This window comes from Scleropages formosus, chromosome 24 (assembly GCF_900964775.1).
Source record: "Scleropages formosus chromosome 24, fSclFor1.1, whole genome shotgun sequence".
Lineage (NCBI taxonomy): Eukaryota > Metazoa > Chordata > Actinopteri > Osteoglossiformes > Osteoglossidae > Scleropages > Scleropages formosus.
The window spans coordinates 14,716,407-14,731,141 of record NC_041829.1 but is presented as its reverse complement, the minus strand read 5'-3'; the positions used below and the strand labels follow the sequence as shown (position 1 = coordinate 14,731,141).

Sequence of the window (14,735 nt, the reverse complement as noted above, 5' to 3'; positions counted from 1 at the left end):
GAAGATAAAGTCACGGAAAGGTCTTTTTGAGGCCAGCTATGGACAGAGAGTGAGGAGATAGTATGAAAAACCATGGTGAAATAGGAAGGACAGAAAAGCTTCTGCACACAAGTGCTATTTCATGGTACACGAAAAAGTTTGGAAATCCAGCTGCTCAGCTAGCACTCCACACGTCTGTTCAAAGAGTGCACAAACAGACTGAAACACGCATGATGCCGTTTACAGTTTTTCCGCTTTTCACGCTTTGTATGCACTCTTTTCATGCAACGAATCCCAGTTTTTTGAAAACGCTGAATTTCCTTTTCAAGTCGTTCTATATAATTATCATATCCCCTGGGGTCCTAGTAATTTGTGAGCATGTCACTGTGGGCCTGCTTTTCTGCCGTAAGATCATCCATGTGATGACTCAAAATTTTTTGGTCTCTTCAATTCACTTATCTGACTTCAGTGAAAAACAAGGGTGTTTTAACATATTTATATACTGTGTTACATTTATATGTGCTCAAAGAAGTCCTCCTTCTTTGAGTCTCTCAAGTCTGTGGCCATGCAAAGAGAGCGCTCTCCATCAACTCTTCCTAGTACATCATGATCTCCTTGGGCGCGTCCTCTGTCGGCCTTTGCTGTTCCCTCTGGTGGGTGTAGGCTACGTGTTGGTACAGGAAGACCACCAGAATGGCCAGCAGGCTCATCACCAGGAAGGGGATCAGGAAGAAGAAGCCAATCTCCATGGTGACCTCTGCTGGTTCCAGGTTGACGATCTGTTCGCTCATGACCAGACTCTCAAACATGTCAGTCGCATAGACGTTCACCACAAACAAGATGAGGGCCAGAAAGCAGAAGATCACTGGCAGAGCAAAAGAACAATACTGACTAAATAATGTTCAGCTGAAAAATGCACTGAAAAATACACAATACGCTTACAAACGCAATTAGGGTAATAAATCAAAGGTGAATAAAAGAGGCATCCTACATTCATTTACAAGTTAGGTTCTGTAAAAATGTCAGATATAGCTATAATAAATAAAAATACTTTGCAAAACTTCATTTTAATATTCTTATTATCATTGAGCTACCCCGGGGAGGAAGGTAGTGTAGCACTTTGAGATGTTGCTTTTATTTCAGAGAAGCTGTGCTCAAGTCCCACTCCCGCTGTTGTGCCCGTGTAGGAGGTACTTGCCCTGAACATAAAAGTTACCTGCCTGTAAATATGACTAAATAATTCTATTTGGCTTAATATACAGGGGGTGCGGTGGCGCAGTGGGTTGGACCACAGTCCTACTCTCTGGTGGGTCGGGGGTTCGAGTCCTGCTTGGGGTGCCTTGCGACGGACTGGCGTCCCGTTCTGGGTGTGTCCCCTCCCCCTCCGGCCTTACGCCCTGTGTTACCGGGTTGGCTCCGGTTCCCCCGTGACCCCGTATAGGACGAGCGGTTCTGAAAATGTGTGTGTGTGTGGCTTAATATACAAATCTGACACTGCATTGCTTTTCTTCTTTGGAGAAAAGTGTCAGCAAAACGATTAAATAATAATAAATAATTTTAAAATGAGAACTAATTTAATCCTACATTGCATAAAGTAGCAATATTAAAATTACAGAAAATAAAAATACGTACCCTCCATAAAGCCCTATTCAAAGCTAATTGTTCATCATTTCACTCATCAAATAAATAAGTAAGAGCGATATTCCTCATCTTGTTGGTGATCACCAACCATCAGGAACATCAGACATGAGCTGGAAATGCTGTGGAAGTGAACTGAATTAAGGGGGATCCACACTGCTATTCTGTCCTAATCTCTTTACCACCATTTACTGTCTCGAGAGAGTAAATACAGTTCACTTTTAAAATAAGTGAAAAAAAAACATGTAGGTATCTTAACATTGTAAGTTGCTTTGGAAAAAAGCACCAGCTAAATGAATAAATGTAAATGGAAATGCAACATTTTCATTTCTTCATTTAGCTTGCCCTTTTCCCCAACATTAATCTATTTAAAATGATTCACCCTTTTATACACCAGGAGAATTTTTTGCGGTATCTACCATGATCAAGGGAGCTACAACAGGAGGTGGGATTTCAAGCTGTGTAGTTCGGAACCAAAAGTGGCAGCTCCAAGCAATATACTCAAAATAAAATGGTTCAGACTAAAACATATTAACTTTGCACCTTTGAATCTTCAAAAATTTGCCACAACCTTTTAATCGGAGTTACGGGCATTTTCGTAACAACTGCAGATGTACGATAACTGTTTGGCAACCCTGTGCTTCAGGATGTGCTTTTCGGTGCTTATGAAAATGTATAAAAGTGTGTGTGCTTCTGTCTGCTTGTTAAAGTGTAGAAGAGCTTGTATATTTGTGTATGAATGCCTGTGCAAGGCTTAAACCCTTTGTGATGGTGCGTGCGAGAGTGTGTGGCAGAGACCCACCGCCGATGGAACTGCAGGTGAACACACCCACGGGCCCCAGGTGTGTCTGGTAGGGATTGCTCACGCTGTTGTACAGGGAGACGAGGATACTGCCGGCGGTGCCGACCAAGCTGAAGACTAAGAAAGCAACCACAAGTCCATGGAGGATGATTGGAATACCTCCGATCGCCTGCAGTTTTTCAAACGCTTTAAAAAAGAAAAAGGTATGAAAGGAGTATGTTAGTACTGAAATCAGTTTCATTATAACTGCTGTGGTAGTTTTACATATTTTACTATGCAAAATGTGCCATGGCAAGAAAAAAACTGATAACTGAGCAAGAGTGATTATATAGCTTTATAAACTGTGCATTTCAGTGTACACACACACACATTTTCAGAACCGCTTGTCCCTTACGGGGTCACGGGGAACCGGAGCCTACCCGGCAACACAGGGCGTAAGGCCAGAGGGGGAAAGGGACACACCCAGGACGGGACGCCAGTCCGTCACAAGGTACCCCAAGCGGGACTCAAACCCCAGACCCACTGGAGAGCAGGACTGTGGTCCAACCCACTGCGCCACCGCACCCCCTTACACATTTCAGTGTATATGTGCATAATTTTACTCACCCCACTACACACACACACACACACACACACACACACACACACACACTGACTGAAACCACTTGTCCCGAGCGGGGTCGCGGCAAGCCGGAGCCTAACCCAGCAATGCAGGGCGCAAGACTGGGGGGGGGGACATCCAGGATGGGATGCCAGTCCATCGCAAGGCACCCCAAGCAGGACTCAAACCCCAGACCCACCAGAAAGCAGGCACAGTCCAAACCCGCTGAGCCAATGCATCCCCTTCACCCACTACCAAATATAATAAATAAAATCACAAGAGTGCTCATAGACAAACATATTTGATTAATGAGAGGATACCAACAGAGACTGTACCTCCATGGCCTTTTCCAGCTCCAAAGGGACAGCGTCTCGTTATTTCGAGGCGAAAGAGTCCAAGTGTCACTTCCGCCGTGCCATTGTAGATATTGGTTTTGTTTTGCTCGCAGCCCATTGTTGAGACTGCCCAGGTGGCCGCCATCCCGTATCCCAGCATCCCCGCTGCAATGGCGCTGGCCAGAGTAACCGCCAGGAAGTGCAAGATTTTCGTTGTTGATGGCATATTTGGGTTTTCTTCACCTCAGACTTCAGGTCCAGTCCTGCGTCCAACTCCACACCTGAGATTGGCCACAATGCTGTGCTCCGGGGATGGGCTGCTGTCTTGAGATAGGGGCAGAGCCCTCACTAGTGGCAGCTGGACATTGGACTGAGAGCCATAAAACAAGCCTGTCGAGAGGATGAACTTTGATCAGAGGAACGAGAGCTGTCATAATGCTGCAGCCCCGGCTTCCAGTAATACCCCCCGCTGAGTGTAATTCTCTTGGGGAAGTTAATACTCTCCATCAATGAGGAATGTTTAAGACATTTTTGTCCACAGAAATTACTGTAATTCATTTTAAACAGCTTGCAGAGTTTATATGTGTGTATTAATGAGTGTGTGACTGTCCTGGGATAAACTGGTGTCCAATCTGGTTGTGTGCCCTGCCTTACACCCTGTGCTACTGCGCTAGACTCCAGATCACCGTGACCCTGCTTTGGACTAGTGGTTATTGATATTAGATGGATGGATGGATTCTGTCAATGAAGTGTGATCCTTCATAAAATGGACGGAAGAACTGATGAACCTTTAGATACAAGTATTTTTAGCCAACATTAGCTCATTATATGGCTTCTTCCTTATTGCTGGCCAACGTATTATTGCGCCACGGAAGCAAAGTCCTGCTCATGAACCAGCAGCACCAAATGATGGCCATAAAAATGCAACACGGCCAGTATTTGCTCATGTTTTGCTCATCGTGTTTCCATAGAGAATAATATGCTTGGAGAGTTTAACACCTAGACACAGTGACAGGGGAACAGCGTTAAAAAAAGCCTTGATATCCGAAGCGACGCAGTTTCTTTCCCTCTTTCCAGAACGTGGTCAAAACCGGAATCACAATCCTTGGTGCGAGGCCTTGCAGGGATGTGTGTTTTTCTACAAAGTCCTTGACTGGAACTGTACCACATTGATAACTGGCTCACTCTCGGTATTCATAATGCTTTTGACGAGGAGAGAAAGCTGTTATTCTACACTTTTTTCTGTCCCACAGGTGGAAAGCACAGAATGCACAGTCACTGATTGTGTCCAACTGTACGGGGGAAAAAAAAACAAACAAACCAAACAGACCAACAACAGTAATGTGGGCATACAAAGAAGAAAAAAAATCAGGCTTTTGAAATGAGTGCCATTTTTTCGCTTTTATTTATCGCTCCGAAGCGCGTCTTTTCCGCAGCCAGAATATATTGACATTTAATACCACAAAGTGTAGGTTGAATATTGATATGAGTGGAAAAGAAAAAGCACTTCTTTTTGCACGTTTCCACACATCCATCCCCATCGCGTTCCAGAAGCGGTACAGCTGTCACCGAGCCCTCATCATGTTACAATGTTTTTACACCATGCTTGGAAGTGTCAGGGCAGTGAAGGTGGTACTAATTCAGCTCATTATAGTTAATTTCAGTGATACAGTAAACGCTGATGCTTTATTCCCAGCTGCGATGTTTATTATGGAAGCGTACAACTCGCTCACTCTCTCCCCCGCAGCCCCCCGCTCGTCTTCCTCGCAGCTCCGCACATGTGGTTCCTCGCAGGGCCGCTAGGCGGCTGCCTCCTCCCCGCCGCAAGGGTGGGAACCCCACCACTGCGCCTTCTCTGACAGGGCTGCTCGAGGCGGCCAAGTGGTGCTGTGGAAAGGCGCTGCAGTGCACGGGGCGGCGTGGCGCGGAGGAGGGAAACACGGACGCCTCCCGGTTCAACGCGGATCCCGGTCCGTGACGCGAGAATCGCGGTAAGACGAATCCGTCCGTCCACTGATCGTACGCACTGACACTGTACATGCGTCGCGCGCGTTCGTCGGCACGTTCCGATGAAAAACGGGGTTCCCGACTCGACTGCTGCGTTTCATCGCGCCAGCCAGGTGGGTACCGCGTGTGCACGCTGACAGCGCACTGGGGCGCGAGACCGGCGGCACTAGAGAACAGCCTTCATATATCGTGCTTCGCGTAGTAAAACCGCGTCTTAAATGAAAAATGAGCGACGCAGGAGCTGAATGTGAATGGGAATATGGGTTAGTAGAGCACACGGGCGTACCTTTCCATATTTCATATATCCCAAATTCCTCGTGCGGACGCGCCGTTAACGAGTCCTCTTATTGCGACAGAAACAAGCGGAAGTCGCGGCGAAGGACGACACTGCGCTCACCGGAGAGCAGTTTCACTTTAATCCCAAGATTCGGTGTTGTTCGGGAATGGGGCTGAAAGGTCGCCTTGGCTTGGCGGCGAGCGCGTGCCGCCTGTGTTTTGTCGCGCGCAGAGGTGCAGCTGAGCGCGTGCGGCGGATCGTGTCACTTCAGAGCCACTCTTTATACTTTTAAAATGCCCTGAAGTGGCGCCGAAAACGTGACAGGCTCGAGTTGTCAGTGTTTTCTCCCTCGTTTGGGACTGTAATTTGTAAAAAAACACACTACTGTGACAGTTCGACGGCAGTGTCCAGCAGTACTTGGCGGCTCTTGTCTTGTGTCGTGAGACATTTGGCAAATTTTGGCAAATGTAGTCGTAGATGATGGAAGTGGAGAAGAAACCCTTTACATGTACATTACCATTTTATACCACAGCAGAGAAGTGTGTGTTCTCCCAGTCCACTGTGCTCAAACTCTATAGCAGGGTCTTGTAGCTTCTAAAACACTGATGCAAGTATTCTCCAGGCATATGGTTTTCAAGCAAAATTAATTTCAACTTTGACTCTTAAATCTTCTTTAACGTTTCCCGTGTGAGAATGTTTAGTGCGCGGAGGTTTGACAGCTCTGGTGTGCTAGCCATGCCCACGCTGCTCTTTATTTATCCCCAGCACCTCTTCTCCTTCACTTCATGCTCTGGCTCCTCTCTTTCACAGAGAAATATCAAAGGCATTCATGCACAAAGCCATTTGTCTTTATTTCAATAAGAATAGTGACTCAGGAGGAGACTGCCATGAATACAATGTACACATCCTCTTTTTTCCTTCTGTGTTTCGATACTCCTGAAGTTAACTCGCATCATGGCCTTCGTACTTAAGTTCTGACTTGAGCCCAGAAAAGAAATTAGGGTTTTGGGGAACTAAAATAACTGCAACCAGCAAGACCTGAAATTTTGTCTGTGAATTACACTGGTGATATGAAAGCCCAGCTAGAAGAAGTGAGAAAAGACACTTTTGACCCAAGCTCAGTTCAGGCTGTAAGACTACTACTCCAAAGTGCCTTTCAAGACTTGTGAAAACTCTTCTTTGTCCTGCACATGTGTGACAGGTGACTTTCATATACAAAGAAACCAAAACTGTACAAAGTGTCTTTTCCTTCACACATAGCATGTTTACCATGAATTTATAACCCTGACCTGACAACTGTTGACTAGTTTAGTGCTGTAGCTTGGACTAAATGTAGATGTTTCTCCAGAGCAAGCCTTCATAACCCCTTAGGACTCTGTGGATGGGCTTCGGCGGGGTCGTAAAGCATTGGCTTCCTTTGAAAATAACACTGCCCCACCGAATAAAAGTTTATAAAATTAATATAAAAAAACACTATGCTATTAATATCTATTTTAAGGTAATCAGTTTTTAGTGATGTAAACCAACTACCACGTTTTCTCAATTTATTTGTATGCAATTTCAAGGAGGGGTCCTCAGCATTCATCACTTTCAAAAATGAGTCTGTGGTTTAGAAAAGGTTAAGAAACTCTAGATGCTGGAGACATAGTGGAGCAATCTGTCTCTGACTGATAAAATCATTAACCCCATAGAGGCTTCATGAGGCATACTGGTGAAGGATGCTGTTCCCCATAGGTTGCTGGTTCGAAAACCGTAAAGAGCTGTGGTGCAGTTTGAGCTTCAGGAAATAGGTGTAGTTCTGTGTGGACTCAGCAAAAGAACGATGAATGCTAAAATCATCATCATCATCTTGCTTGGGCTCCAAGGGCTGGAGTTGTAGAGCGAGGTTATTGTGCTGAGCCCCCATGTCTCTGTGAGCTGTGGTACCCAATTTGCCCTTTGAAGTTTTTTTTTAGGAGCAAAGCATACTAATTGGGTTAAAGGTACGGCTGGCTGGGGGTGTCACTTCGCGGAGCCTGGAGCCTCTTCACTGTTCTTGGAACACAGGAACATAGAGTGTCACAGTCCCCAGAATTAAAGGAAGTGTTGCAGCCGACCACATCATCTGACCAGAAACTTTGCATCTCGATTTAAATGCCTTTTGCTTATTTCTAGCATGCAGTGTTATGGCTTTGGCCGTGTTGCTCCAACGCAGCAGTTGATGTTGTGGTTAGAGCCACTGGCTTTGCAGTCATATGTTGCAGGTTTGACCACTCTCCATTCCTGCTCTGGCACCCTTACTTGAGTTTGTTATCGTGATCAGATAATAGTAAAAATTACACTTCTGTATCAGTGCTGCGTAACTGTAGTAGCTTTATATACAAACCTCTCACTGTAAATTGTGTATGAGAAAAGTGCCAGCTGAACGAATAAATAAAAACAAACAAATATGGAGAGCAACTCAGTCATACTGTACTATGTATGTGTTTCAGATGTACTGTAGCAGTGCGAAAATTTGTCATGATAAACCCCTGCCAGACAGCAGAATTGAAGACATTCCTGCCATGAGCAAATCTGTTTTTCATTACTGACAGTGTCCTTGCCAGTTTGTGCTGAATGATGATGCTGCATGAGATTCCATGGTTTGTAGGTAATATATTTCACATTCAACATTTTGGTGCAATTTGAAGTGTTTCAGATTAGGTTGTTTGAATGTATCTGAAGGTTTTCGATCATATAACCATAGTAAGAACATTTTTTTTCCTGCCTGACACTAACGCTGATAGCGACTCCAGCTAAATGAAGCCTTTGGTTTGTCAGCTTTCTGTCAAAACTGGCTGTCAGGCAGAAAAGGCAAATACTGTGAGGCCACTTCCTGTTTGTGGCTGGATGCTCAGGAAGTGCTGTGGTTTCCATTCACATTGGATGGGCGATGCTGTACCTCTCCCTTCCTCCCTCCACTGCGATCTGTAGCTCAGCCCAATCCGAGGGCCATGTAGGGCCAGTGAGACTGCCGTTCTCAGCCTTGCAAACAGAGCTCCATGCCAAGCCCTACTGGGGACAGGTCTTCTGGTGGTTTGTCCCCCTGCAACCTTGCTGGAACGAAGGACACTTCGGAGAGCGTGTGATGGTGAGATTGCCGTCATCCGTCGCTGCACTTGGGATGCCGGTGAAACTTTGTCACCATAACCAATCTAATGAAAGTCGCCAGTTTGTGCTGCTAGGCCTGAACTTGTTGTGGAGCCCCTCAGCCACACGTCTCCACTAGCTGTCTTGTCCTTCACCTCTACATAGTGTTCTCCTTCGGTCCTGCAATGTGTTTTGTTTAATATGGTTTGGGCATCATCAACAAGTCTGGGATGAGATCTCCTTCTGAAGGAGCCACCTCTCTGAAGGGTTAAAAGCAGGAAGGTTCTGGGGCAGGTGAGGGTGGGGGCTGAAGGAGAAAGGGACGCGGGCGGGTGTTGGGGAAGCGGTGAGCGGTATCATGCCGCGCAGCTGTCCAGATCCTGGTGGCAGGGCTTTCCTCTGAGGCAGCGCTGACTTCCTGTCCTGTCCCAACAACCCTTACAATAGCCTTGCATTTCACCGGGAAGTCTGTGGGCCAGAGACCACACATTCCTTTCAGACGTCTTAATTTGGCTAAAGCATGAAGTGCATTAGGCTTAAGGTGAAAAACAGTGTTAAGAAGATACTTCACTTAAGAAATTTTTTCCAAAAAAACAGAAGCAAAGTGTAAAAGCAGCCATAATAACTGTCAAGTTGTCACCTAAATTATGAATTTTGTTAGTCATTCATTTCGCTGACACTCCTCTCGAAAGTAATAATCTAACCTTTTGTAATTTTATTATGAATTGAAATTTCTACTGTATCAGTTCATGGTAAATACATTGCTCATGGGTATTGCAGCAGGACCAGGGATTTGAGCACTACATGCTGCCCTGCCAGTTCAGTCCTTTTTAACACATTTAGCTTAATTTCATATGAAAATTACTTTATAGTACTGAATTCCATGAATTATCTTAACAATATTTGTAATTGTCATGTTCTAGCAGGGTTCAAAGGCTAACTTTAATTCCCCTTTCAGTAAAAACACCAGTGAGACAAACCATTATTGTGAGCCTGTATTTGGGCTGCTTTGTCCATGAGCTCATGAATTATGCATGACTTGGCAAATAAAAATTGTCTGAGAGCTCCTTCTCAAGGCGGATACGTTATCCCAGTTGGGTGACCCAGCCCGGTATGAAATGCAGGTCAGTGCTAAGATAGGGATTTATTTCCTGATTACATTTTGCTCTGGCCCAATTTGCTGGCGCTGAGAGTAAACACTTGAGCTGCAGAGATAGAGAGATTACTGTACAGGCCGACACGATGGCTTTTTAAAAAAAAGATTGTCTGTTTTTGCATCTCGACTTTTGTTTCATCCTCTGTGGTTTGTGAGTTTGTGGTTTGTGATAATTTTGGCCCTGTGCGAGGACCAAAGAGTCACGTGACGCATGCATGATGCTTTTTTTGACCTTGAGTTCATGAATTTGTTCAGTTCTGGTGACATGGAGGTTGCAGATCAATGGCTCTCCTGCATGAGCGAGTAACGGTGTAGGAGCTCTCGCTCGCTGTCCGGGTGCTTTCGCTGGGACTGGGTGTTGCTCGTGCTTCTGCGCTCAGCCCGTGTGCCTGAATCACCTCAGGAATGGAGGGAATGCTATGACACATCACATAGTCTTTCCAGACTGTGATGTTGCCCACAGGAAACACAGTACCAGGTCACAGTGTTGCTCATGCATCTGCAAATAATGATAAAAGGCTGTTTATAAAATCCAGTGGGTTCGGGAAAATCCCAACCCCGAGGGCACCTCTTTTTCACCACTGAGATCAGTGCTGGTGTTGAAGCTCATTCTCAGGGGTTTTGTTGCCCCGATGATGTGTTTTTTGCTGACGGGTCTTTCCTCAGCTACAGTGCGGATGTGATGGGGCAAGAGCCGGTGACACTTGCAGTTCCAAGTCAACTTGGACCGATCTGGTGCCTGCTGCCCTTGGATGCTGATCTCATTGCACATATACAGTAGGTGACCGTGTTATTTGGCATGACAGGCTATACGCTGTTGGCCAAACAGCCCCCATGAATGAAGCTCATTGTTGGAAAGATGTCTAAATCGCATTCGTGAATGAGCTGTGACAGCTCATTGCTGCTTGAGTAGGTTATCATCATCATCTTGCACCATCTGGAATTGCAGAAGTAAGGATGCCTGGTGTTTGATCTCAAATCAAAAATTCAGTAGAGTTTTTTAAAGACTTTGCAGCATCATGTATTAATAATAACATCTTGTTATACATATGCGTTCTTGTTGTCAATGTCCATGTGGAGGTACATCTATCTCATGGCGATGGTTCAGACAGATTGGAATCAGTTGGATTAATGGGTGTAGACGACGTGGCGAGAGTGGTTTCCCTCTCTTCCTGGAAACTGTGGATCCATCAGGGAAGCAGACGGGAGGGCTATGAAGGTAGCTGTCTCCTGTGACTGATGTTAAGAGCTGTAAATGCCACCCCACCCAAAGCCACCCCGAGAGGCAGGCGTTACATTATGAATGAGCACAGCGGGTCTTGTGAAGGGTGTGGTGGGTAACAGTTATTATCTCACCAGAAGCCATAAGCTCAGGAGGTGGTGAGCACAAATTTTTCTGCTTTTCTGCACAGTACGAGTTGCTGGTTTCGGCTGAATTCTCTGGGCACCTGTAGACCACGGGTCGTGGCGGTCCCTTCCTCTTCTCTCAGGAGGAGGGCTCATCCATGCGGGTGGAGGCCACTCCTCGCTGATGAGAGGATGAGCAAATAATGGTGGGACTGTGTTGCCACAGTGGTGCTCAGCGATGAATAATGTATGCATCTCCAAAGCTCCCAGATGTTGCTCTTCCAATGTGTTTTTCACCATGCCCTGGGAGGGACACACACACACAGAAAATCAAATAAAAATAAAATGATCTCTAAAGTAACTTAAGTAGCGTTGTGTGTCACGTGAAAATGTGGTAGTTTTAACAGGTGCTTTAGGAAAGCATTCGTAGGCTAAGTCTGAGATTAATCAAATACACCCAAAGATATGTCTTATAACACAAGTTCATATCATAACTTTAGATACACAAGCGTGTCGGTTTTTGTGATGAAGTCGTCGTTGAGTGCCATCAAGTTGGTGTTGACTCCAGGCAACCACACAGTTATAGCTCCTTGAAGTGTGAAAAAGCGTGAAATTACAGTACTCAGTGTATTATATGTAATTCTAATGTGTACTTATTTCGTGGTTTAATAATGAGTATTTGTCTGAGTGTGGATGTCATATCCCTCATATGTTTCTGGTTAAAATTCTTGGAATGTCATTATCTGAAGGCTGGACTTAGCAGCTGCAGTGATCACAGGGGGCGCTCTTGCAAACAGCAGTGGCGAAGCAGCGAATCCCTGGGCCTCCTGGGTATTTCTATGACTCCTGGTTTCGATCCATTCAGATGTCATTGTGTGTCAGTGTGGGTGCTTTTTGGCCAGAAAGAAAAATCTTGATTTCCAGTTGTATTCTGAGGAGCTTTGTTTGCACAAGCATATAAGAAACAACGCTGTTTATTGTCACCTTCAGCGATGGGCCCGGTTACCCAGATGTCCTTTTCGAGTTCTTGTTTGAGGCCTGCGAACTAGTCCGGGATCAGGGTCCTATTTCAAGAGCGAAGTGACAGCCTCCTGGGGAGGTCAGGCTGAGCGAGTGCGCTGCAGCCGTGGGTCCGTCGGGGAGTGTAGTAGCGGCAAGGCGGGGCCGGCAGCTCACCCCAAACCCACCCCCATAGCGGAACCCAGTGGTCACACCCAGATTCAAGCAGTGTGATAGCCGTGCTGAACGTGGCTGCAGTCTTCACAGAGGCGCCGCTGTGCATGTCCTGCATTCTGATCACAGTAGCCGCCGCAGGTCTTCTAAGGTTTGCTGGGCACTTTTCTATTGCCATCATAAAACAGCGACGCGGTTAATACCTCCAGGGTTGTGATAAATGGATTGGGGCTCAGACTAATAACAGTGTAATAAAGCCTTTTTCGAAGATCTAAACTCAAAACATCTTGAATTGTTGGTCCCTTGTTATTTCTCTCTGATGTGACATTATTTCATATTTCCTCATTTACATGTACATTCATTCATTTATCTAAAGCGACGTACAGCTCAGCGAGAGCAGAAGTGCTTTTCACCAAGAGACAGCGAGACATAGATGCAGACACGTGAATCTCGGGAAGTATATTAAATTGGCAGCTACTTATGTAATTGGTAGATAGTGTAAGGGTATTTGTGGCAAATGACATAATGTAAATTTATGCAGTAGACAAGGTATTAAGGCAGATGTGGGTTGAGATCTTCCTTGACTGTTGAGAGGGATTCAGCAGTTCTGAATGTGCACTTTACACATACATCAGTCTACATTTCCTTAATGATCTAGGAGAGCTCTCATCCGTGGGTATGTTTTGCATGTGTGTTTAGCTATGCTTTTGTACACACACAGTGGTCATAAACTCGCTTTGCTAACCCATCTTAACTCCCCAAGAACTGGAGTGTCACATGCATGGTGCATTGCACCCAGTCTTCCATGACCACTTCCCCTTTGTTGGTGCCAAGGGTACCAAGATACCAAAGCAGTGAGAGTTTTGACACACTGCACAGAGGGGGACTACCGAACTGTTGTATGTGTACAAGTTGTTTTCCATCGTTATTCCCTTGCCCTTAAATTTAACCACGTAGTTGCCTTGCGTACCTTTGCTGACCTTTGGTCTGTTTTCCCCTTTACTGTTGGAGCTGATCTATTGTGTAGAAGCTGTGGGTTTAGCAGTTTTTCTCTTGACGGTGTTGAGCTCTCCAAGAGCGTATGGCAGTGCTTCATAGGCGCAAAATGACACTGATGTCATCAGGGTGGTTTTGAATTCTTCTCTCATTTTTCACAGTTTAATTAGATAGTAGAACCACCACCCCCCCACCCTCCCACTGTCCAACAGGGGTCTCACTTGTTTTTAAGTGCAGGACTGACTGTTTTGCAACACGCGCCTTGTTACCACGCCAGCTTGTGACACGTCACACTTGTGTAAGTGTGCCGCTGCCTGTTGTCGTGGCGATGAAGGCTTTCGAGCACCCGACCACACATAATTACAGCTGAGGTGATGCGCTTGGAAGCCTGCTATTAAAGGCTTACGGCACACTTGCTTGCTCCTGACAAAAACAGGCCGTTTGGAAAGACTTGCTTGGAGGTCCTGAGAAAATCTTTAAGTTTTCTTTGCTAGAGGGCAAACAGCATTTTGCTGTCAGAGGTCTGTAGGACTGTAGGGGGCATTTACATTTACATTTTATTCATTTAATGGATGCTTTGCTCCCAAGGGATGGACAACTGAGAGTAAACAAAAGTTCGTTTCACCAACAGACAAAGAGCTTTAGACACAGATGCATGATTGAATGGCTCGGGCCTTGTGTCTAAAGTAGGTAAGCAAACATCAAAAACTCAAGATGAGGGTAGCGAATCCTCTTTATTGTAAATATAGGGCGTTCACTCGTCTGTTAATAGGGACAAAGGAAATCTTGAAAATATAACCATTGCGGTTCTTGGTTAGATGTCAGGAGCTCCAGAAGGCCACTCCCATTTTCCGACCACCCGCTTTTATACAGGCACACATTCTGGACTAAAACGCATGTGATCAGTAGCCCATATAACGCTCTCATAGGATGGTTTTGACTCCACTGCCTCTTGCCTTCCCCCTTCCTCCTGTCAGTTTTGTGTCCATCACCTAGAGAGGAGAAGGTGAGGATGCAGATAATGAGTGTAGCTCATGGTGTAGCTGCTGTCCTGAAGAGCTGGCACAGGGGAGTGGCAGGCCAGTCAGAACACACACACACACACACACACAAAAATCGTGATGTAATTTCCTTGGTAATGGAAAAATAAACACTTTTCAACTAAGTTCACTGGGGGTTGTTCTCCTGGGGTTGGAGGCGGGGTTGACTGCTTTTTTGAGAGCTTTTGCTTTTGCTGTAGTGAGTTACTGGTGACCCTCTTTGTTTATGTGCCAGACATCTAACCAGGGTGGCCCAGCAGGTAGTGCAGCTGCCTC

General features: G+C 45.7%; 2 protein-coding genes across 6 annotated transcripts in view; one reads left to right on the top strand and one right to left on the bottom strand.

Annotated features, from left to right (window-relative positions):
- Positions 1–344: 344 nt before the first annotated feature.
- On the bottom strand, positions 345–3,581 carry clrn3 (clarin 3). Its single transcript, XM_018761140.1, has 3 exons — positions 3,356–3,581; positions 2,420–2,605; positions 345–844 (listed from the first exon to the last, which is right to left on the bottom strand). The coding sequence occupies exons 1-3, from the start codon at positions 3,579–3,581 to the stop codon at positions 576–578; spliced, it is 681 nt and encodes a 226-aa protein (XP_018616656.1). The 3' UTR covers positions 345–575.
- A 1,605-nt stretch (positions 3,582–5,186) lies between these two features.
- The window catches only part of ptprea (protein tyrosine phosphatase receptor type Ea), a 67,577-nt gene continuing 58,028 nt past the window's right edge, over positions 5,187–14,735 (top strand). For 2 of the 5 annotated variants that reach the window (XM_018761133.2, XM_018761129.2), the window contains exon 1: positions 5,188–5,346. The gene's annotated coding sequence lies outside the window, so the exon portion shown is untranslated. The other 3 variants (XM_018761130.2, XM_018761135.2, XM_018761132.2) reach the window with 3 other exon arrangements.

What these genes read in the sequence shown, in the direction of transcription:
- clrn3 (XM_018761140.1), bottom strand. Translation starts at nt 3,581, where the DNA reads ATGCCATCAACAACGAAAATCTTGCACTTCCTGGCGGTTACTCTGGCC. An exon ending in AGCTGGAAAAGGCCATGGAG is followed by an intron (nt 2,606 to 3,355) that starts GTACAGTCTCTG and finishes TCTTTTTTAAAG; the next exon opens with CGTTTGAAAAACTGCAGGCG. An exon ending in CACCTGCAGTTCCATCGGCG is followed by an intron (nt 845 to 2,419) that starts GTGGGTCTCTGC and finishes TTGCTCTGCCAG; the next exon opens with TGATCTTCTGCTTTCTGGCC.